This window comes from Lacerta agilis, chromosome 13, assembly GCF_009819535.1.
Source record: "Lacerta agilis isolate rLacAgi1 chromosome 13, rLacAgi1.pri, whole genome shotgun sequence".
Taxonomy (NCBI): Eukaryota; Metazoa; Chordata; class Lepidosauria; order Squamata; family Lacertidae; genus Lacerta; species Lacerta agilis.
In genome coordinates, this window is record NC_046324.1 from 38,521,252 (window position 1) to 38,543,087 (window position 21,836).

The 21,836-nt window shown below is 44.0% G+C and overlaps 1 protein-coding gene across 1 annotated transcript; it reads right to left on the bottom strand.

Moving 5' to 3' along the window:
• Positions 1-10,262: 10,262 nt before the first annotated feature.
• Positions 10,263-19,059, bottom strand: RPS15A (ribosomal protein S15a). The gene is made up of 5 exons (XM_033167365.1): positions 18,950-19,059; positions 16,523-16,660; positions 14,907-14,986; positions 10,998-11,083; positions 10,263-10,401 (listed from the first exon to the last, which is right to left on the bottom strand). The coding sequence occupies exons 2-5, from the start codon at positions 16,653-16,655 to the stop codon at positions 10,308-10,310; spliced, it is 393 nt and encodes a 130-aa protein (XP_033023256.1). The 5' UTR covers positions 16,656-16,660; positions 18,950-19,059; the 3' UTR covers positions 10,263-10,307.
• Between the last annotated feature and the right edge of the window lie 2,777 nt (positions 19,060-21,836).

Below are 21,836 nucleotides of genomic sequence, written 5' to 3' on the forward strand. Positions count from 1 at the left end.
CTGGATCAGGCCAAAGGCCAATCTAGTCCAGCATGGTGTTCTCACAGCGGCCAACAGATGCCTGTGAGAAGCCTGCAAGCTAGACGCAGCACTCTGCCCACCTGTGATTCCCAGAAACTGCTATTCAGAGCCATAATGCCTCTGACAGAAAAGGTAGGACACAGCTATGGTGGCTAGTAGCCATTGATAGCTTTGTCCTCCATTAATGCGTCTAATCCTCTCTAGAAGTTGGTGGCCAGCCCTGTCACCTGCATACCCAAGCATCCTACTCTCAGTGTGTTAACCATCCTGCCAAACATGCCATCACCCCGAGGAATGGAGGAGCAGCCTGCCCTACTTGGATTTCAAAGTGGAAAGACCAGATCCAATCTGGGTGGATCTGCAGTCCATTATGGCTTAAAAACACAGTTTAAAGTACCAGTGAGGTGATACGAGGGTTGCATACTCCATCTGTTCCTCCTCCCGCCCTCCAAATAATATTTTGAACTTTTGAAAAGAGCTTGCTCAGCAGACCAAAGCCTGACAGGAGCATCAGACTTCTTGCCATGTGCTTTGGCAAAAGGGCCTTTTAATTATTATTTTTCTGCTGGAATAGAAAAATCTGTTCCAAGCAGTTTTTATGAAATAGAAGTAAGTTTTGAGCTTTGTCGTAAGTGATCACACACACACACACACACACACACACACACAACATTGTTGCTGGCATCCATCTGTCTCAAGTGACAATGGAGTTCAGGGGTGAAGTCAAACTGCTGCATTAGCAGCACCAACAAGACTTCTCCAGGGTGCAAGCCTGGGCAGTGTGTATGCAGGTCCTGGGCTGCCCAGACAATAATTTTGCTTCTCCCTAGATGTGTTACCTTCCCAGGCTGACAAGTCCCATCTGCCCCTCACTTCCCTCTACAGCATGTGCAAAAACTGGCTTCTTAACCACTGGATCCACTATTGATCTCATCTGCTCAATCTGCTGGAACCTGTCTTTGCATGCAGGGGAAGTTCATAACTCACTGAGGGTTTGAGAACCATCGGCTACCCTCACCTGGTTTAGCTGGCCAGTCAGAGCCATTTCTGGACTGTGGCTGCTGTCACATGCTGACAGCTTCTAGGAGCCCCAGGTGAGAGCCGAGTGCAGGGTGGGGACCAAAAGTGGGCAAACTACCCAAGCAGGAGCATGCCCCCCCACCATACCAGCCCACCCCATATGTGTGTGCATATATATAATCTTACATGTGAATTTGTGGATTGTTAAACTGAATGGATTTTCCCCCTGCATTGATTTTGGATATCTGTTGATTCAGGTATCCTGCGTGGTGGTGAGTGTATGAAATAAAAAGTGGGAGGGGACTGTCTGTCTTTCAGAGTGTTTTCCACTTTATAGCCATGTGAATTTGCTTAACCCCCTCTCTTTTAACTATTTGCAATTATATAAAAGCATCACATTGAGTTATAGCTGTTCAGAAATCTGGGCAGCATTTGATTTGTGCAATGATTGCAGTTCAGCCCTCTACATGAATAAAAAGAGAGTTAGGAAGGTATGACTGCTTCAACTCAGCAATGCTATTGATAATTAATTGAGCCTGTATTAGAAGCAGATGGGGCGGGGAGAGGGGGGTGCAAGCCAGTGAAATGGGGGGAAATGCTTCAAGGGAAACCCAGTGTTTTGATGAAAATGGGATTATTGTTGCATGGAGTGCTATCTTTTATTACTTTCTAAGAGACGAAAGCTACTGCTATCAATGGTCACTTTGCTTCTTCTAACTGTACAATCCACAATGTGTCCCTCTTAGGATGTCTCCACCATCTTGAACATTCCAATATGGGCAAACAGACTGGCATTGTATTCAACTAAATTCTATAAGACTATACACTCATTTAAATTATGACTAATTTAGATCAGTTAAGTTCCATTCGAGCTACTCTGAGTAGAATTAAATCAGATACAGCCAGGGCTTTCCACACACACCCAGCCGGAACTTGCCGGAACTCATTTCCGGCACCTCTCAGGTGGGCGCCATTGCCATTACTGTATAAGAGAACAGGGGAGATGCTCCTGTTGAGTTCCAGCATCTCTTTTTCTAGAAAAATAGCACTGGATAAAACCCAATCTTCCTAAAGGGCTTAGTAGTAAATATCTTTACTACCCAACTTCTGGTTAGAGTAAAGGCAGATAAGACAGACGGTGTGCGTGTATAATTAAATGTATGAGGCATCTCGAGGTGATTTACAGTTCAATGGAAACATACACAGAACAATTACATATATAAAACTGTTTAAAAAGAAAGACAAATTAAAACAATCATTCATACATACACACACACATATATATACAGTGGTGCCCCGCTAGACGAAAATAATTCGTTCTGCGAAAATTTTCATCTAGCGGGTTTTTCGTCTTTCGGAGCGGCAATGGCAGCCGCGCTCCGCAAAACGAAAAAAAAAAGACGAACATTTTTCGTCTTGCGAGGCAGCCCCATAGACTTTTTCGTCTAGCGGGGTGGCCTTCCGCTAGACCAGGCATAGGCAACCTTCGGCTCTCCAGATGTTTTGGCCTACAACTCCCATGATCCCTAGCTAACAGGACCAGTTGTCAGGGATGATGGGAATTGTAGTCCAAAACATCTGGAGAGTCAAAGGTTGCCTATGCCTGCGCTAAATGAATGCCTTCGTCTAGCGAGGCATTCGTCTAGCGAGGCATTCGTCTAGCGGGGCACCACTGTATATATATGCAACTAAAAACATGGCTATATATTGTTATAGGTTAGGGGGCCAGTGTGGAAAATAACAACCCTCCCTCCTCACAAGAAAACTAGAATATCATGGGGCAGGGCTGGATTTGAGACTCCCACAGAGCCAGTGTGGTGTAGTGGTTAAGAGCGGTAGACTCGTTATCTGGGGAACCGGGTTCGCTTCCCCGCTCCTCCACATGCAGCTGCTGGGTGACCTTGGGCTAGTCACACTTCTTTGAAGTCTCTCAGCCCCACTCACCTCACAGAGTGTTTGTTGTGGGGGAGGAAGGGAAAGGAGAATGTGAGCCGCTTTGAGACTCCTTCGGGTAGTGATAAAGCAGGATATTGAATCCAAACTCCTCCTCTTCTTCTTCCCTCATTCACTGACTATGTCCCTGTGGTGCCAGGATTATTCAGGTGACATTTTCTGTCCTAATTCTTTGGATCCCCCCCCCCAATTTACTAAGGAACTGTTTTGACTGAGGACGTCCGAGGCAAGAGAATGGGCCTCGCTCAGCCCATAATGGAGTCAGTGCCAGATTTAGGGTGGTACAAGAGCTTCTCACAAACAGGGAGCTGAGCCAAGGGGGCACAAAACTGAGATGGTCCATAACTGAGAAGAGCCATTTTGGGGCGCCAAATTTTGGCCTCGCACAGGGCGCCATACTACAAAAGATTGCCTAAGTCCTCCCTTGATGGAGATAAGCCTTCCCTTTCCTCTGTATCTGGTGTTTGGTGCCTGTGGCCCTCCAGATGTTGTTGGACTCCAGCTCTCACTCCTGCCAGCATGCCTAATGGTCAGGGCTGATTAAGTTATAGAGTCCAATAAGATCTATCAGGACACAGATTCGCTACTCCTTCTTTATATCAAGCAATAACACACACAGTCAGACAATTTTGCACTACCAGGTACGTTTGGAGTTGCTGGGTGCTCTGAGTCCAGCATTTATCTGAAGTGGACTGTTTGTGTGCTGCAAAGGAGGGGAGGAGAGATCATTTTTTTCCTTTTTTTCTGTGGGTACTCAAAGCAGCTAACAGCACAAAAATGGAACACAAGGAAGATGATACAGAAACAAATATTCCCTCTATTATCTAATGTCCAAGCTATGAGTGCCATTTCTTATGTTGCCAAAATGGCACAACCCACGAAGAAGGTGGAGATATCATCAGTGTTGGGGGGAAACCGAAGTTCTGCAGGAACCCCCAAAAACACCTCCATGAAAATTACTCCTTGCTTCTGATATGACAAAAGCAACAAAATATTGATACATACATACACAATGACAACATTCATGCAACATTGACAGGTATCTCTCCTGCATTGATTCACACATTCATTGTTTGGTCTATCATGACATTGTCGAAGACTGGAGGTAGCTTGCAAGCTTCAGAGCAAGTCTGAGTTTTCCAACAGATGGAAATTGGTGTGATTGATTTTTTTAAAATGTGAACATTTTCAAATTGCTGCTATTGTTGTTAATTGAGATATTTCATAGGAAGCTGTTGATAAAATAATAATAATAATGTAATTAAGGGAGCAATAACTGAAAGCTTCCTGGAGACCCAACACCATGCAGACCATGGGAACCCTGAGATTTCAGTATTTGAATTCTAATTCTGCAGTAGCATTACACTTTGTTGCTGTTTCCGTTGAATAGCGGGTTTGATTCAAAGACACAACATTGCCGAATCCAGGGAAGCAGCTGAAAAGTCTCTTGAGGTCACCTCTGGTAGAGAAGATGATGTCTTCGCTTGCCTTGGGTGCATTATATAAGCCTAGAGTGCCCTCTGCTGAAATGGAAACTTCCACACACAGATTACTCCCATATCAATCAAACTGACAAGTCAATATCAATCTTCATTTCATCCTTCTTTTTGAGGCTGAGATCACTGTCTTTCAAGTACCAAGTATAGAAACATGATTTTCAAATGGGGGCGGCAGGGAATAAATAGGGCTGCTGGTGGCCGCCACAAAAAGTTAAGCCCATATTATTGTACTGAGGTAGAGCAGGTGAGATTGGGGAACTCCCTGCTCCGCTCTGAAGCCTCATGTCAAAGATCCTAGGACAGCCTCCCTCTCCTCCAGCCACAAACTGTCATTGTCATAGAACTGTATTTTTTTTAAAAAAAATATGTCAAGGATAATCTACTATGAAACTAATGAAGCTTAAGCTTCAGGGCCCCTAATCTCAGAGCAGCCCCAGAAACTAATTTAGTCCACATTGCTTTAAAATGCTGGGTCTAGTAGACCAAAATTGAGTCACATGATTAATTTTTTGTTGTATACATTTCAACCATCCCCAAGCTTGAGAGTCAGTAACACAGATGTTGTAAAGGTGTGGTGATCTGTCAATGAACTACCTCATTGAAAAGGGTATCAGTGGTTATCCAGACCTTGTTGCTGGTTGCGAAGGGGCCCCCGTGACAGTTTGAGATTCAGGGCCCAAAAAATGTAGGTCCGCCACTGACAAGAGGAAGATTTTAAACACAGGTTCTTTTTCTACTCTTCTCTAGAGCATTTAGGGCAACCAACCTAGTCCTGTCTCTTTCCATCCAACAAGAAAGAGATGTGGTTGCTGGCCAGAAGATCCTTAGAAGTTTAGAGCAGGGAGCTCAGTTCTTACATATCTGCCATCTTACCAGAAACCCGGCTACTTGCTCATGCTCACCTAACACACTTCATCGCTGACTGGTGCAAGAGGGAGCTGGTATAGAGGAGAGTCACATTCGAATCAAAGTGCCCAATCCAAAAAGCAACACAGTCTCGTGGCACCTTCAGAAGTACGAGATTAAGCTGAATGATAGTTGGTGCCCTTTTGGGCTGGTGGTCCAGAAGGCAGGGAGACCAAAATCAGTTGGATCCAAAGCCAGTAAGAAGAGCTGCCAACTAATTCTGGTTTTCTCACCAGCCTCCTCCACCTGCCGAATGAGTCGCTGAAATTCATGAGGACTCACAGATCAAAAAGTTGAAAAACCACCAATTTTTCAAGTTAGAATCTGATAAAATGATCCGTGGCTTAAGCTCCCTCAAAATGAACTCAGGACGTTTTTGCCTGTCTTCTTGATCATGTTTTTGGTAACTGCTATCCTATCCTGTGATTGTTGTTTTGAGTCATTTTGGGGAATCCTCACCTACAGGTCAAATTTTTGGTGATTTTTTTTTCTAGAATCCTAGCTCGCATGCCACATTTTCAGTTATTTTTCAGAATCCTGACCTGCACGTTGTTTTTCAATCATTTTTAAAATCCTGACCCATGTGTCATATTTTAGGTCACTGTTTCTCAAGCTACTTGATGTGGTGAACTGGCATTTAAAAACAAAAAACAAAACCCAATGTGGTCCCTGAAGCATCACATATTTGGTCCCTGAAGCATCCCACCTAACTTGGGCTGTGGTGGAGTCTCCATGGGCTGGCAGCCAATGACTCATGGATCAGCCCTCAACTTTGGTTTTCAGTCATTTTTGGGGATGCTGATCAGAATTTTGGTCGTTCCAGTACAACTGAAGAAAAATAGAGCTGAATTTCAATATCCACGCTTGTTGAAATGCAGGAGGAAAATGCAAATTCATTAGCGTTTTAGATCCATTCCTCTACCATTTCCGCCATTTGGAATAGGAGATAGCACATCTCCTTTTCCCTTTGTAGTGTGTTTCAAGAAAGAAGCGTATTTGCTACTGCCAGTCCTCAGCTCCATCCAAGAGTACTCAGAAATAGCCATAGGCTCGCTTCACCTAACTTGATGTCAATTTCCAAACCATGCTCATTTGCAAGATAGCAATTTCAAGACATTTTTGATGCCAGCAATATTTGCATATTGCCTTTCCTTTGCTCGTTCCCATGCCTTGCTTATATGAGAAAGAGGCGGAGATTAAACTGTGCCAAAGACAAAATGGAAATGCCAAACCTCATTTGAACTCCAGGGAAGATTCCGTGTTTAGTTCTTAAAACTGCACAACCCTAAATAAGGGTGCTTAATAGAGAGGCCTGTTGCGCTCTATGGAACTTGCTTCTGAGTAGAAGGCACATATTAACTCATTTGTTTTCCGTTTTATGCATTTTCAACACAAGAATTTCATGAAGTATGGCACACCAGTCCTATTACTGATGCAAGCATGAAGAAAATTTAAATTACAGGCCATATGTCTTCAGTAATTTAACAGCCATGAGTTCAATTAGGAAAATGACTTTAAAGAGGAGGGTGACAGGGATTTCCTGTACAGTGGAACCCCGGGTCACGCACATGATCCGTTCCGGGTTGCTGTGCGTAACGCGGGCATGTGTATCCCGCACGAAAAACTGGAAGTAGCATGATTTGAGCGCTTCTGCGCATGCGCTAAGTGCACAGAAACGTTCTGCGCATCCAGGGGTCGCGCGCACTCTGGAAACGCTTCTGGGTTGCGGGCGTTCTTAATTTGAACGTCCCCCACCCGGGGTGTACGTAACCCGGGGTTCCACTGTAGTAGGTACATAATCCAGGTCAAATGAGCCAACTCTTTCAGGGTACAGTGGTACCTCGGGTTACGGACCCGATCCGTTCCAGGATGCCGTTTGCACCCCGAAAAGTCCTTAACCCCAACGGCACTTCTGCGCATGTGTGAAAGCGTAATATTGCACTTCTGTGCATGCGCAAACCACACAGAACACTTCTGCGCATGCTCGCTGGGGGAAACCCGGAAGTAAACACTTTCGGGTTTCCAGCGTTCGCAACACGAAAAAACACAACACAAAGCGAACGTAACACGAGGTATGACTAAATACTTTGGCGAATGATTTATCTCTCTGGACAAGTCTAATCAAAATGGAGCAGAGCCATTTAATTTAAAGCTCACATGAAGTATATATTTGAAAAAGGAAATTTATTAGCAATTCAGTGTAGGGGCAGGCAAATTAGTCTGTCATTTTTGAATGTGTGCACCCAAAAGTTGGCTCCTCCCGTTTCCAGATTAATCTGAGAATATATTTTTGTTCAATTGTGCACTTAAATATTATATGGCTGAGTTTTGCTTATTCCCTCCTCCCTTCCAAACCATTTTCCTTTTGTGTCATGCACAGAAGGTTGGGACCAAGCAACAAACATCTCCTCCCAAAGATGTCCCACAAGGCAACATGGAGATTTTTCATTGGGGTTTACTGCTGAAGGCTTTCTCATAAATCAGTATACAGTGGTACCCCGCTAGACGAATGCTTCGCTAGACGAAAAACTCGCTAGACGAAAGCATTCGTCTAGTGGGAGGCTGCCCCGCTAGACGAAAAAGTCTATGGGGCTGCCTCGCAAGACGAAAAAATTTCGTCTTTTTTTTTTTCGTTTTGCGGAGCGCGGCTCCCATTGCCGCTCCGCAAGACGAAAACCCCGCTAGACGAAAATTTTCGCGGGACGAATTATTTTCGTCTAGCGGGGCACCACTGTAGCTTTAAGGCAGCAGAGCTTTAGCATCAGTGTTCGATTTTCCTAGATGGGCCACCTTCCTAGGTTGACAAAGCCCTATCTGCCACTCACTTCCCTCTACAGTATGTGCAGAAACTGACTTTTTGACAGTTGGATCCACTATTCATCTCGTCTGCTCAATCCATCAGTCTGCCTTCACATGCAGGGGATGTCCCTAACTCATGGAAGGATTGAGACCCATCAGCTATCCTCAACCTGGTTCAGCAATCCATTTGAAGCTGTTTCGTGGTCCTTGGCTGCTCTCACACGCCGACAGCTTCTAGGAGCCACAGTTGCTCTAAACTGCAGGAGTAGTATTCTTCTGCTCAGGTCCAGCTTGTGAGTTTCCTACACAAATCAGGTTGGCCATTGCAGCAACAGGATGCTGGACTAAATGGGCCATTGGCCTCATCCAGCAGGTCTCTTCTTATGTTAACATCATTTCAATTTTGATAGCCTCTCTGCCCTCCCAGTAATGACGACAGTACTAATAAGCATCTCTAACAAGACTGATATCAATTGCCTTCTAAGTGACACACACACTACAATAAAACGCTTCAGGGAAGTGCAAAATGCAGAATTAAAACCATAAAAGGCTTTGTGCATCTGATGGACTGGGCCCTAGTTCCCAAATGACTGCACCATAATCCATTTGTTCACTCTTTAAGGTGGAACTCTGGGTTTTTTGCTCCTAGATGCAAAGCGACAAATTCTGGAGGATAATCAGTTGGGGTTTTTTTAGGAGTCAGAAAGACAGAATGGGACCAGGAGGATGGGCAGCCAGCCAGAGGCTTTCCAAAAGCCTGAAGACTCAAGGGCAAGAAGATACTCTGAAGGTAGCGGGCTGCGTTCCAACATAGGAGAGGCAGAGGGAGTGTGATAAGGAACAATAATAGGCATGACTGGCAACTCTACTGTAAAATTGGCCAACCGCACAATTCTTTCCATATTCATTAGAGGCGGATAAACATGAAGTCCTATGATATGGATGCATCAAATGAATGAGTTCTGGGAGTCCTTGGCTGGCCAACAAAATCCAACCTTTTTAAAAAATGGGCAGAAACGGGAAAAGGGGTGGGGGGTGACTTCAGTTTACCAACGTTGTACAAGAAGTATCTTCGTTGCTGATCATACATATACAAAATAAGGTTCCCTGCAAAAGGGGAAGCTGCAAATGTCCAAAGCGAAGACAAGGCTAGATGTCTGAATGGCTGTCAGTTATTCAGAAAACCCCTATAGGGTTACTTTTTAAGACTTAATGAATTTGCCTCATTATCCACCGAAACACAGCGCTTCCGAAATTATTGATTAGAGTGCATCTACCCTATATGGAGCAAGGCATTCTCTGTGGCAGCCACTAAACTGCAGAAACTCTCCTGCCCTTTCAGATTTAAAGAGTTGGTTTCTTATTTAAAATATATTACGGTAAGTTCCTTATTTAAATTCTTTTATCTGTTTTGAAACTTCCGTAAGCATGAACATGGAATTTTAAGCACCTCTCCCACTATCTGAGGGTGGAAGCAAAATATGCTTAAGCCACAAGATTCGTATATGCATCCCATAAACCTACAGTCCGCCCTGCAGGTCACTGTGTGAACTGCTCTCAAGGTATGTGGTTTTCATTACTTTAGCCTGTCTGTCCTGTCCTTTATACATCTGGTCAAAGCACTAATCTTTTGAGCACTGCATTAATGCCAATGACTACAGGTCCATACAGACAACCATTTGCCAGTGTGCACATTAGCAATTGCTCAGCATACAATACTGACTGCTGACGTGCTTCTTACTAGTTATGTCCTGCTCTCTTGCAATTGCTGTTGATGGATTAAGACCAGCAACTGCCCCAAGTTTATAGAAACCAAGTCTCACACTTCTGCATTGCAGACTACTCTTCTGTTAATTTTTGGTGCAGACATACATGTGCATAGACATATGTGTTCAGTTTATCCTATATAAAGCAGCAAGATCGAGAAGACAACCTGAGCCACCAAAGGTGCCAGCACCTGAGGCTGTTGCTCACTTTACACAACAATGTAAATTATACTATTACCTGAATAGCATAGTATACTAGGGCTATGGAACAAGGATTGACTTTAACATGCAAGGTGCAAAGAGTCTATTTGAACAATTTATTAGTTTGCCTGTTTTTACAAGTTTAGAAAAAGAATCCCAGGATTTTTCCTCCTGTGTGTTTTCGCCTAGCTTCCTCGTGGTCCATGATGCCAGCTGAAGTTGTCAGCACAATGTACCTATTAAAAGGGTGAGGAAAATACCTGTTACGCTTTATGCTTGATTTCTTACCCATTTGCAAAAGCAGAAAGAAGAATTTAACCTAATCTTTAACAGGCAGCACATTAGAAAAATGTACTACCACAAAAACTGAATGCAAAACTGCTTGACACGTATAGAGATTAGATTCTTGTATAGATCACTGCCGTACTGGTTTGAATCCAGCTAGATCGTTGTGCATGCAAAACAACTTCCATAAGCACTAGGAAACTTCCCCTCCCTCTTTCCTAACAACACATCTGCTCCAGAGGGTTATGGGTAACTCCCAGAGCTGCTATGGGGGAGAAGAGTGAGGGGAACCTTGCACAATTAGTTGCATACAACCCACCGATTTTAGAGAAAGCAACAGCTAATGTACCAGAGTTAGCAGGTTAAGTGCTAGTAGTAGTTCTGGCTTTTGATCCATAATGATGAATAGACTGAACGCTATTCGGCATGCGCTTATCTTGCAATGTAAATCTAGCAACAAGGAGCAATAGCTAAGGTAAAACTCACAGCAATGAAAAAGCCCTAATCACAAGCTTCGGCAATCCAGTTCTACATAGCTGATACTTACCCAAACTGACGTGAAGGTAGCAGGTTGTTCTGCCACTTTTCCAAATCCTTCAGTTGGACATCAAATCTGGGGCTGATCACACCGCACTATCAAGCCAAACAAAGGGGAAAAGACATAACCATCCTTCGAATGTATCACTTGCAAAGTCCAGAAGTCGTTGAACTTAAGGATGTGGTATTAAAGTATTTTCAATAAATTTGATAGATGGAACACAGCTGTGCTACCCAATTCAACAGGAAGTGGAACCTGGGGAAAGTGCCTGAGAACAAGAAGAAATGTTTGCGGGTTCAGGGGCTGTGATTTATAGCCAGCTCATACAATCCTGAACAGGATCCAGACGGCACTGTCAGTTAGGCACAGGATGAAACCATCTTGCTTGAGTTAAGCAGTGCCTGAATGGGAGACAACCTGGGAACCCTGCCTAGAACACATCTGAGTTACATGCTGGAAGGCAGCATAGAAATGAACTAGATGGCCGAGGGGTGATGGTGGCAAGAGAGGCTCTTCTCTGTGGTGGCCCCCAGCTAGTGAAATGACCTCCCTTCTGAAGCCCATATTGTGCCATCACTGAATATTATCACCACCATCATCTATTAAATTTATATACCGCCCTATACCTGAAGGTCTCAGGGCAGTTCACAGAACAATGCATTTTGATGATAGGCTGAGACACATTTCATTACCTAGGCCTTTGGATGAGTGCGCATCTTCCCTCCTCCTACTCTGTTGTGAACTGCAGTTCTGTGCTTTTGTTATTCTGATAACTGGGTTTTATTTTACAATTTTAATTACACACTGTTCTTAATTGTTATATTTTGCAGCCCACCCAGGCCAAGAGTGGGCTATAAATACAGATAACATAATAAATTGAAGTGCTGCCTCACACCAACGTACAGGAGTTGAACAAGCACATGTCAAATGCAAACAATGGCTTTGTCACAAGCCGCAGGGCACAACAGAAACCTTGGCATTATGCTGCTTTGACAGGGCTGACAGAAATGCCAACACTTCTGCCAAGAGGCAGAGGTGCATGCCAGTCTTCAACTACACTAGGGTTGCATATTATATGCAAATTGCCTTCTGTTGAGTGTGACAAGCAACTAGCTTTCTTCCCAACTTTTGAAGCAGCAGAGATGGGCGAGGATTGTCCCGGCAGCTAAGAAGTGGTTTTGACTCCTCGCCATTGCCAAAATTGAGGAGGATGGAAGGGAAATGTTTGGCTGCTGTGCTAGCAGCAAGGGCCAGACAGCCACATCCTAGGAGGCTTAGTTTGGTCAGAATAGAGTACAGTGTTACCTCAGGTTACTGTTACGGAAATTATGGGGGGGGGGTCACCTAAGCAAAGTCTCCTCCTGAGTAAACTCATTGCCTCAGCAGGTAATCTCTGGGTGCTTCAGGAAGCCACTGGGCTAATATCCCTCAGCTGGAATCCCATTGTTCTCTCCCAGATAAGTGCTCAAGGTATCCTTGCCAATACTTAACACCAATTCACATTGGCCCAGGGCTATCTCCCTGATATTGCTCTGTTTCCCCCATATGCTAATCTTGTCTTTCCTATATGTCAATCATGTATAACCCTTCCCTTTAGTGATGTAGTGATGATGTAGTAATGATGTTTCCAAACTGTATTCTGGGATATGATAGGAGTTTTTAAAAGTTCTTGTAACACTGTTCTGGGGGTGCAGTTTGACTGTAACCTATTGCGCAATAAACCCTGTCTTGTCCTTGCTCCAGTGGCTGGACTTCTTTTATTTAACTCCGCAGAAACCAGTGGGCTTATCCCTAAGAGCCAGGTGGCTGGGCAGTTCCACACCTGGGATTTTTCTTTTACATTACCTAGGCTTCGGGTTACAAACTCTGCTAACCCGGAAGTAGTACCTCAAGTTAAGAACTTTGCGCCAGAATGTAAACGGAAATCACACACCGGCAGGCCCAATTAGTGAAAGTGCGTCTCAGGTTAAGAACGGTTTCGGGTAAAGAACAGACCTCCAGAACGAATTAAGTTCGTAACCCGAGGTACCACTGTATACACTTCCAGAGTTAACACTAAATACATTACTTATGGTAAATGAGCCACCATAGCCGCTAGGACTGTGAAAATTTGTTTCCCAGGCTTTTTTGACTTGTCTACTCATGTACTATCTGAAACCAGAGGGGCACACTGGTTGCCAGGTGTGAATATTGTAATTATTTTCATCTCTCCTGCCACACTATAGCTTTCCACCTATTACTGAAGTAGTGTTGTGCTTGCATTAGGACAAACTGACAAGTCACAAAAATGGTGCGCTTTTGAGTTCTGTGGGACCAAATTCTTCCTCTGACAAGATGTTAAAGAAAGCAAAAAAGGAGAAGGTGGGGAGAGGAAAATGTTGCTGGCACAGGGCTACTCTCACCCTCCATTTCTGCTTTATTTTGCCTATTTTGTGATTTTCAGTTGGTCCCAATGAAGGTCTTGTGAATTTTCTAAATGAAGCCAAACAGCTAGCGCCATTTTTCTTATTGCTTCTAATAAGAAATTTGAAATCATTTATTTCAACAGGAAAGAAGGCAGGCTCTGGAGGCCTCACAAGCACCCCCACAATTTTGTGATATTCTGTTCTAACCATGATTTTGTAATGTCTCCTATGGGCCAGCACAGCTAACTTAAAACTTTTCAATAAGAAATGATTCAGAACTTGGGTATGAATAGAGTTGTATAGTTTCATCCTGAATTTGTAATATCAGCCTGTCAAATATTTTGAACACAAAGAAAAAGCGTGTTTGGAAAATTATCGCAATACTCTTTTAAGAGTATAACAATATATACCGCCCTGTAACAATACTCTTAAAACTTGCAACACAACACACACATTTAAAATTTGGTATCTAAAAGTGGCATGGAGAAGAAAATATAAATACAACCCATTTGAAAGATACAGCTGTAAGATGCTATGCCCTAACAGATCTGAATATATCAGTTTACCAGCTATTAACATTTGACCAAGCAGTCACAAAGCTAGGTAAGAAGAAGAAAATAAACTCCAATCTCAGGAAAAACTAAAAACAGAGAAAATAAAAGCCCAAGAATCACTGGCAACGCAAATGCATAAATGCACATCTCAATTCAATAACATAGAAATCAAGTTAGAAACAAAATTACACAAATAGTAAAGGATCTGCCTTATCAGATTGTCTGGGTTCAAGGAGTTCAAAAGTTCTGAAGAAGTGTGCATGCACACGAAAGCTCATACCAAGAACAAACTTAGTTGGTCTCTAAGGTGCTACTGGAAGGAATTATTTTATTTTTTATTTTGTTTTGACTATGGCACACCAACACGGCTACCTACCTGTAATTCAAAAGTCTCTTCACTGACTAGCACCAGCTCTCTGGAGTTTCAGGCAAGGAGTCCTTGCCAACTGCACCGAGATGCCGGAAAGTTAACCAGGAACCATAGGTTGATTGGAAGAGGCTTCCCAAGACTGAATTCAAAGAGGTCAAGGAGAAAGAAGAGGATCCATTGATGACAGCCACTTAGGTGGCACCCTAAAGGCTGTTCTCCCAAGGGTTTTTGAAGACAGGCAGAGTAGACTTCTTCCAATTTGCCAGTTTTAAGGCACAATGTTGTCAACTCAAGTGAACCAGCACAGTGGCTGTTGTAGGACCAGAGGACCTTTTGAAGTCATTTGCTTATAATAAAAGTTCCCATTTGGTCAGGCACACAATTATATGAACAAAACACAGTCTGAATTGGCCCTAGGACTAAAGGAAATTTTGCCTAAATACATAACCCACCTTCCATTTAATCCAACCCACAAAGGGTGAATTTTCCTGTGAAGTGAGGTGAATTTAGATGCACCCAACAAGTGTATCTTTCAAGATGTAATTCTGGCATTAAGTCCCGTGGGGCTTATATGGAAGTCAGGTCCTACCTTGTTGAGTCTGCCTGTGAGATTAACAACAATCTTCCCAGCTCTGTGATCATCAATGATCTCAAATTCACCTATGTAACCTGTGAACCAAAGAAAAGCACTCAGCATATTCAAAACTTTGCACCACTGAAATAGAACTAAAGCAACCCATTCCTCCCCGTTAACTGAACTTGTCAGGCTGCTCTTGCCTTTTGATGTTGCTTGTGAGAAACGGCCGGCTCAAGCGGTGAGCTTAAAAACTGTTTATTAAGCATTAAGAGTTACAGAGTGTTGAAATCATGTCTACTCCCTTGCTATCAGTTTTCCGGACTGGAATCTTCCCACGCGCGCCAACAGAGGAAACCCCTTGTCCCCCTAATATGACGTTGACGCTTACGTCTCCCCCTCTGCTCCCCCCCTTGTCGGCTACTGACAGTATGTGAAGTCTCTCCCTCTTCCTGAGACGTTTGCTGATGAGGGCTGGGAGAGCTAGAGGTATCTGTACTAATTATAGGTAATTGCTCTCGATATCTCAGCCCCTCCCCCTTACTGGCTGAATCCCAATCTTTTCTCTCCTCTGCCATTTCATCTCTTCTCTCCCCCCGCTCCTCCGAGCAATTCCTCTATCCCTGACAGAACTGCTTGACTACTAGGGTGGGATATATGAGCCAGTGTGGCATAGCAGATACTATCTGACTAGAACTAGGAATGCAGGGGTTCAAATCCTTGCTGTGCCATGGAGACTTGGCTTGCATTTGGCAAGTTACTATTTCACACAGCCTGTGGCATTCAAAGTGATTCAATTTGCAAAAACAAAACTGGAAGCCATTTTATAAAATTGAATACTGCATGTTAATACAAGGATTACCATAGGTTTTTCAGGCTATTGTGCATGTTATCATATATATCAGCATACTTCACTATTTTATTTGGTACAGTGGTACCTCGTGTTAAATACTTAATCCGTTCCAGAGGTCCGTTCATAACAGGAAACCGCTCGTAACATGAGGCACACTTTCTCTAATTGCGCCTCCCGCTGCTGCTGCGCCACCGGAGCGCAACTTCCGCTAGCATCCCAGAGCAAAGGTCGCAACAAGCGGCATCTACTTCCAGGTTAGCAGAGCGCGTAACCCGCAGCATTCATAAAGGGGATGGTAAGCAACACGAGGTACCACTGTACTGCTGCTTGTTTTGTTTTACAGAGTATGTACATCTATGGACAGTGCCTTCTTGGCTAAACCATCAACTAATGATGAGAACAAAAACGGATGTTCCCTGAACCCTCTGGAGGAAGGACGAAGCACAGGTATGCTGAAAAACCTATGGTAATCCTTGTATTAACATGCAGTATTTAATTTAAAATACTACTTGCACTGTACAATTTGAAGGAACAAGTTACTTGGCTTATGGTGAGCTGACCATTTTCACTGCGCCCATCCCCAAGTATGCTGCTTCAACCACAGTCATCTTCAAACAAAACTTTTAAGTAATTAAGCCCAGTTTCAACCTATACCCACACCCAACTTTGAATATAATACATTCACTGACATGTCCCCCAACCAAGGTGATATCGGAGTTTAAAAGGCCAAAAATCTGAATCTTTCCTGGACTGTTTTACATATATTCTGTGGACTTACCATGCTTCATCATCACAGTTAAGAACCGGACGATAACTTTCGAGCATGGTCTGATGAGAACTTGACGTTTTCCACGCTTCTCAGCATTGTTGATGCTTTTAAGAGCATCTGCCAGAACGTTCATGCGCACCATGATGCCTGCATGGATAAAATACACAAATTTAAATAAGCCCAATTGCTAACATGTATCAATGTTCTTTCTTCAAATGGTGGCTCACTGGATTGCGTCTGGATGTTGGAAGCAGCACAATACACAGGGAGCTAATTAAGAGTAATCAAAACACACTTTCTAAACAAATGTAAGGATTTATAGCCCTGCACTTGAAATTACACCATAGGTAACAAACAGCATGTATTATGTGATGTTACGATGTGGCCATTCCAATTGCAAATAAAATGTTTAGTTCACTTAGTTGGTCTCTAAGGTGCTACTGGAAGGATTTTTATTATTTTTTCTTTTGTTTTGCCTTTAGTAAGTACTGAATTGCAAGGGCGCTACATTGTATTTCCAGAAAAAAATAACTGCAACTGTTGACTTGTTTTCAAAGAGCTCTAGCAACCTCAAATTATAAAAAAGCGTAGATTCAGCCTAGCCTTTCGAACAAGTTCACAAGTTACTAAGCTCAAATGCTTACACAGTTACATCTGGTACAGTACAGCAAGAGTTTAAACACAAAAAGGATTAATTGCCTCCAATTCTGCCCAGATTGGTTGCTCTGAAGGCTATTCTTACTTAAGAGTTGCAATCAGGAGAGTAGCTGCTTTCAAATCTATTTGTCCAGTGCTGTTCATACACACATGCCCCACAGTGCAGCACACACAAAATCAAAATTTAAGAGCTGCTTATAATAATAATAAATAATAATTTATACCCCGCCCATCTGGCTGGGTTTCCCCAGCCACTCTGGGCGGCTTCCGACAGAATATTAAAATACACTTGTCTAGCTCTTATGCATGAATCAAGATGGCTTTAGGAGACTGTGAATTGCTTTTCATGTGCAATTATCAGGCACTCATTGGGACTACATTAAGCTACCCTATATCAAGACACAGAGACTAGATTGGGGTATCTTCAAAGTCTGTGTTGTCATTCGTTTTTAAGTCACTTCCCCCCCTAGAAAGACCTTTAACCAAATATGTAGTTGCCATGACTACATGGGGGTAAAGAGGAGAGTCCCTTTGCACTCAAAGGGAGCAAGTTATTTGTACTCAAAGGGCTCATATATTATACTTTGTATTTTCAGAAAAGAAGTATTATACTGTCTCTGGGATTCTAGTCCAAGCAAAGCCCTGAAGAATTATATTTCTTATCCAGAAAAACACAGACATTGCCAGGATTCCTTAATTTGAGTTAAAACAATATCATATTTTGAGACCTTGAAAAAATCATATATTCATGTTAAGGACAGGGAGCAACAATGCTCAGGGACACTATTGAATGCCAGTTGCTGGAGATCCAAAGTGAGGGAGGGAGGCCCATTGCCCTCAAGACCTGCTTGTGACCATCCCAGAAGAAGCATCTCTGGGAAACAGGGCACTGGACTTCACAACTTTGGTGTGATCAAGCAAGACTTCTTATCGTTTTTACAGCTGCAGACCAACACAGCAACCCTTTGAAATATTAACGCAGCTGCTCTGATGTATTTGCAGTAAGAATGCCACAAGAGATGGGCTTTTGTCCCCCACCCCACACACACCACTTACAATTTTAACACTAGCTCGTGAGTGGAACCCTTTCCCGAAGCCAACAGTCCCCAAAAGTAGAAGTTATATTGTAAGCACTTGGTAAGGCAAACTACCCTCTCCAGGAACTGGAATGCATGAGAAGCTGAGGGCCCCAAACTTTGCTGCCCTAGTGAAGCATCCAGCGAGCCCGGGATTTTAAGGGGCGACCCGGAGCTGAATGCCCCCCATGTCGGTCTGCTCTATACCAGCAGCCTGTAAGCCACCCCCGCCCAAGCTGGTGCAGGCGCCCATGTCTCGCGAGGACCTAAAATGCAACCACGAGTGGCACATGGAAGCTCCACTACGTGCCCTGGGGCTTACACGCATGTAAAATAAGTTGCAGCCCGAGCGCGTGAAAACGCGGCCGTGCCCGGCGTTCTTCGTCCAGCAAGGCACCTGCGGCGCTTCTGCCTGCCTGCTGGTCAAGGCCTCCCCGGTCAGGCACAACCCGCCAGCTCAGCCCTTCCTCCACTCAAAGCCCCAGACCAAGGCATTCCTCTCCCAACAGCTCTTCCTCCCCCCCCCCGCTCCGTTCAGGCGGCCACCGCGAGACCCAGGAGAAGCGCGGCCATCTCCAAATAAGCTGGGCAGGTCGAGCGGAGCCCCAGCTTCCAGGAACCGGGGCGACAGCGGCCCAAGGAAACAGGATGGGTTCGATATACGACGGATGCCACCCAGGAACGGCCATCGCCCGCTACTCACCAGTGCAGCAATATGGCGGAAAAAGGAAGGCGGCCGAGCGAGCGCGGGGTGTTATGGGAAATCGAGGCGGCAGAATAACAAGGAAGTGATGGGGTTTTCTCTCGCGAGATTACCTTGTTCCCGGGTTAAAATGCCTTGGGGAGATTTCCGCTCAGCCAGGGCTCGTCAATGGACCGTAGAGAACAAAATGTAGAGATATCTTGTGTTAAGGCTGAATCGACACACAGGGCACAATTTTCTGATCTTTTAGGATGCAATTTTCTGCGTACTCATTTGGGAGCAAACTTGTTGAAATCACTGGGACGTCGCTTTGAGTAGATAGCTGCAGTGTTCAGAATGTCTTTGAGCTGGTTTTTTCCAGGATTTTGTTATTTTGTTGGCAGCAGCGTCTCCACTGAAAGAATCAGCAAACCTATACATGCCATATTTCAGGGGATTCTTAAAAATAAAAATTTGGAAGCAGAAAACATTTTAAAGTGCAACCTTGTCTGCATGCAAGTCAATGAAACACAAGGCTTCTGTGTTCAATTGACCGCTGGATTCTTCAGGCTTGATCTCGATAATTTTTACATGGGAGATTATATGAGTTAGAAAGAGCACTTCTGCGGCTCACTTCCGCAAAGATTTCTCAACGGCAGCTACCCGGAAGTTACCGACACTACATTTTCCTATCTCTGTAGCCTAAAGGCAAGGCGTCTTCAAACAGCTCGGCCGGAGTTGGCAGAGAGCGGACTCCCAGCGGCCCTTTCGGTTTTGGTATCCAGCAGCAACCAGGAACGCTTCCGGAAAAGGGGCGGGGCCAGGCGACGGTTTTGTAGATGCTCAGCCTGTTTCTGTCATTGCGCGGCAGGACTCTGCCGCATGAATTCATTCTACTGTATATGCACTACATGTTTTATCTCGTTTCCTCCAGGCCACACACAAGCGAGTTGCTCCAAGGCACCATATAGGGATCTTCCTTATCCTCCATTTTACTCGCACAGCCACCTTAAGTGAGATAGGCTAGGGCAGAGTCCTCCAACCTTAGGTTCCTCAGGTATTTTGATGGGAGTACAACTCCCGCCACCCTTGACTGGGTGGGGATGATGGGAGTTGTAGTCCAAGGATGTCTGGAGACCTAAGATTGAAGAAAACTGGGCTAGGCTAGGGTAATAGAGACCAGGTTGCCCAGCCAAGTTTCATCAATGAGTGAAGATTTGAACCTGCCTCTTACATCATTATTCATGTTACCTTCTTTAGGGCAATGAGGCAGATCTGGTGCTGTGCTCTGAGTTTTGGTACCATCCAGAAGCAGGCTGAAGCAACCGCCTCAGGTGGCAGAATCCATGGGGTGGTGCCCCACTCACTGCCGCCACCCAAGAAGTGAGGGCAGGTTCCGGCAAGAGCTCTGCAATTAGTCTAGTGCAATTGCCCCAATGGAAAATGTGACATGTTCTCAGTCCTTTATTTAAGAAGCATGAAGGGCTCCCCACCCAGGCAGCTCCTCTGTCTGTCTCCAGTTAGGCCTAGCATGGGGAATCTTTCTCTGGGCAACCTTCTGAAGGCAGAAATGAGCACAGGAACAAATGTAAATGTTAACATTATTTATTAACAGCATTTATATGTGGCCCTTTAGGCATAAAGTCTCCTAAGAGGGGCTTGCAAAAATCGACAACCAAAGTTTACCTTTGTACAGTACTTTCTATGCACTCACAAATCTTTCTCCATCTTCCATCCAGAGAAGGAAGAGGCATTATGAGAGTTCAGTGACACATTTGAGACAGGCAAAAATAATTGGGATGTGAAGCATTGCCAGGGGAGAGGGTGTGGCTGGGGGGGAGGGGGGAGGGGGGTTCAAAGTCCAGGGAGATAGCAGTTGGCCCCTTGGCCTGAGATTCCCCAGCTTGCTATTCCCTATAATGTTGTATAGATATTACCAAGGAAAATCTTCAAAAGGTGCCAAACCACTTTCTTAGGAAGGGATAAAAAAAAGCATCAAGCAGATGTGTTAATATTTTCGGCCTCAAAGGTTGAGGCATGAGGCATTTCCCAAACAGACTGTTTTACCAACACCGAAAGGATGACATTATACAACAGAGTGGAGGATAACTTGAGGGGAACCTAAAGGTCTCAGCAGCATCCTTTGGAGGCAGGGATAGTCAGATGGTAGAGTAGAATCTACTGTACTAGTAGATCTCTGGTGATGATTGACAGTTAGCTCATAAACAGTTTCTGCTTGCAAAGGAGCATCACCATCAACCAAAAGTCTTTTTCTCCTCTTAAGCTAGCTAGCTCAAATCAAGAAAGCCTGGGAAGACTGAAGATTTGTCTTTTAAAAGGGATGGGGGTCTAGATCTAGATCTGGTAAGGAAAATAAACTTAAACTGAGCATGTGCTGAAGGCTGTTATGCTATTCTACATCTGCATACCTGAGCCACTATTTTGCATCTGGCTCTGTTTGAAAGTTCTAATGAAAAGCATACTGCAAAACTGAATTCTGCCCATTTGTGTCTTAAGACATCAGTAAGTTAGCTCCACTTTTGCTATGACTTTATTTTCCTGGTTAGATGAATGGAGAAAAGCAGACAGGGGCCTTACATACACATTCAATAATTGTCATTATTTTCTTCTACTAACATTTTTATTCAACTTTTATCTCTCTAGATAATACATTTATTATCCATCTACATTATGTATCAACGCAATCAAAAGTAAAGCAGCAACATTAACAAACAAACAAAAAAGGGCTGGTACATGGAACTTATTTCCCCTCCCTCCAAGTCTTTTCTCTACCTTCCCACCCTACATGGCTCCCTCCTAAATCATATTACAACATTGCTTTCCCTTCACATAAAACACTACACTCCTACCCAAACTAGGTAAAGCTGGTTTAGTTATCCTGTCTAAA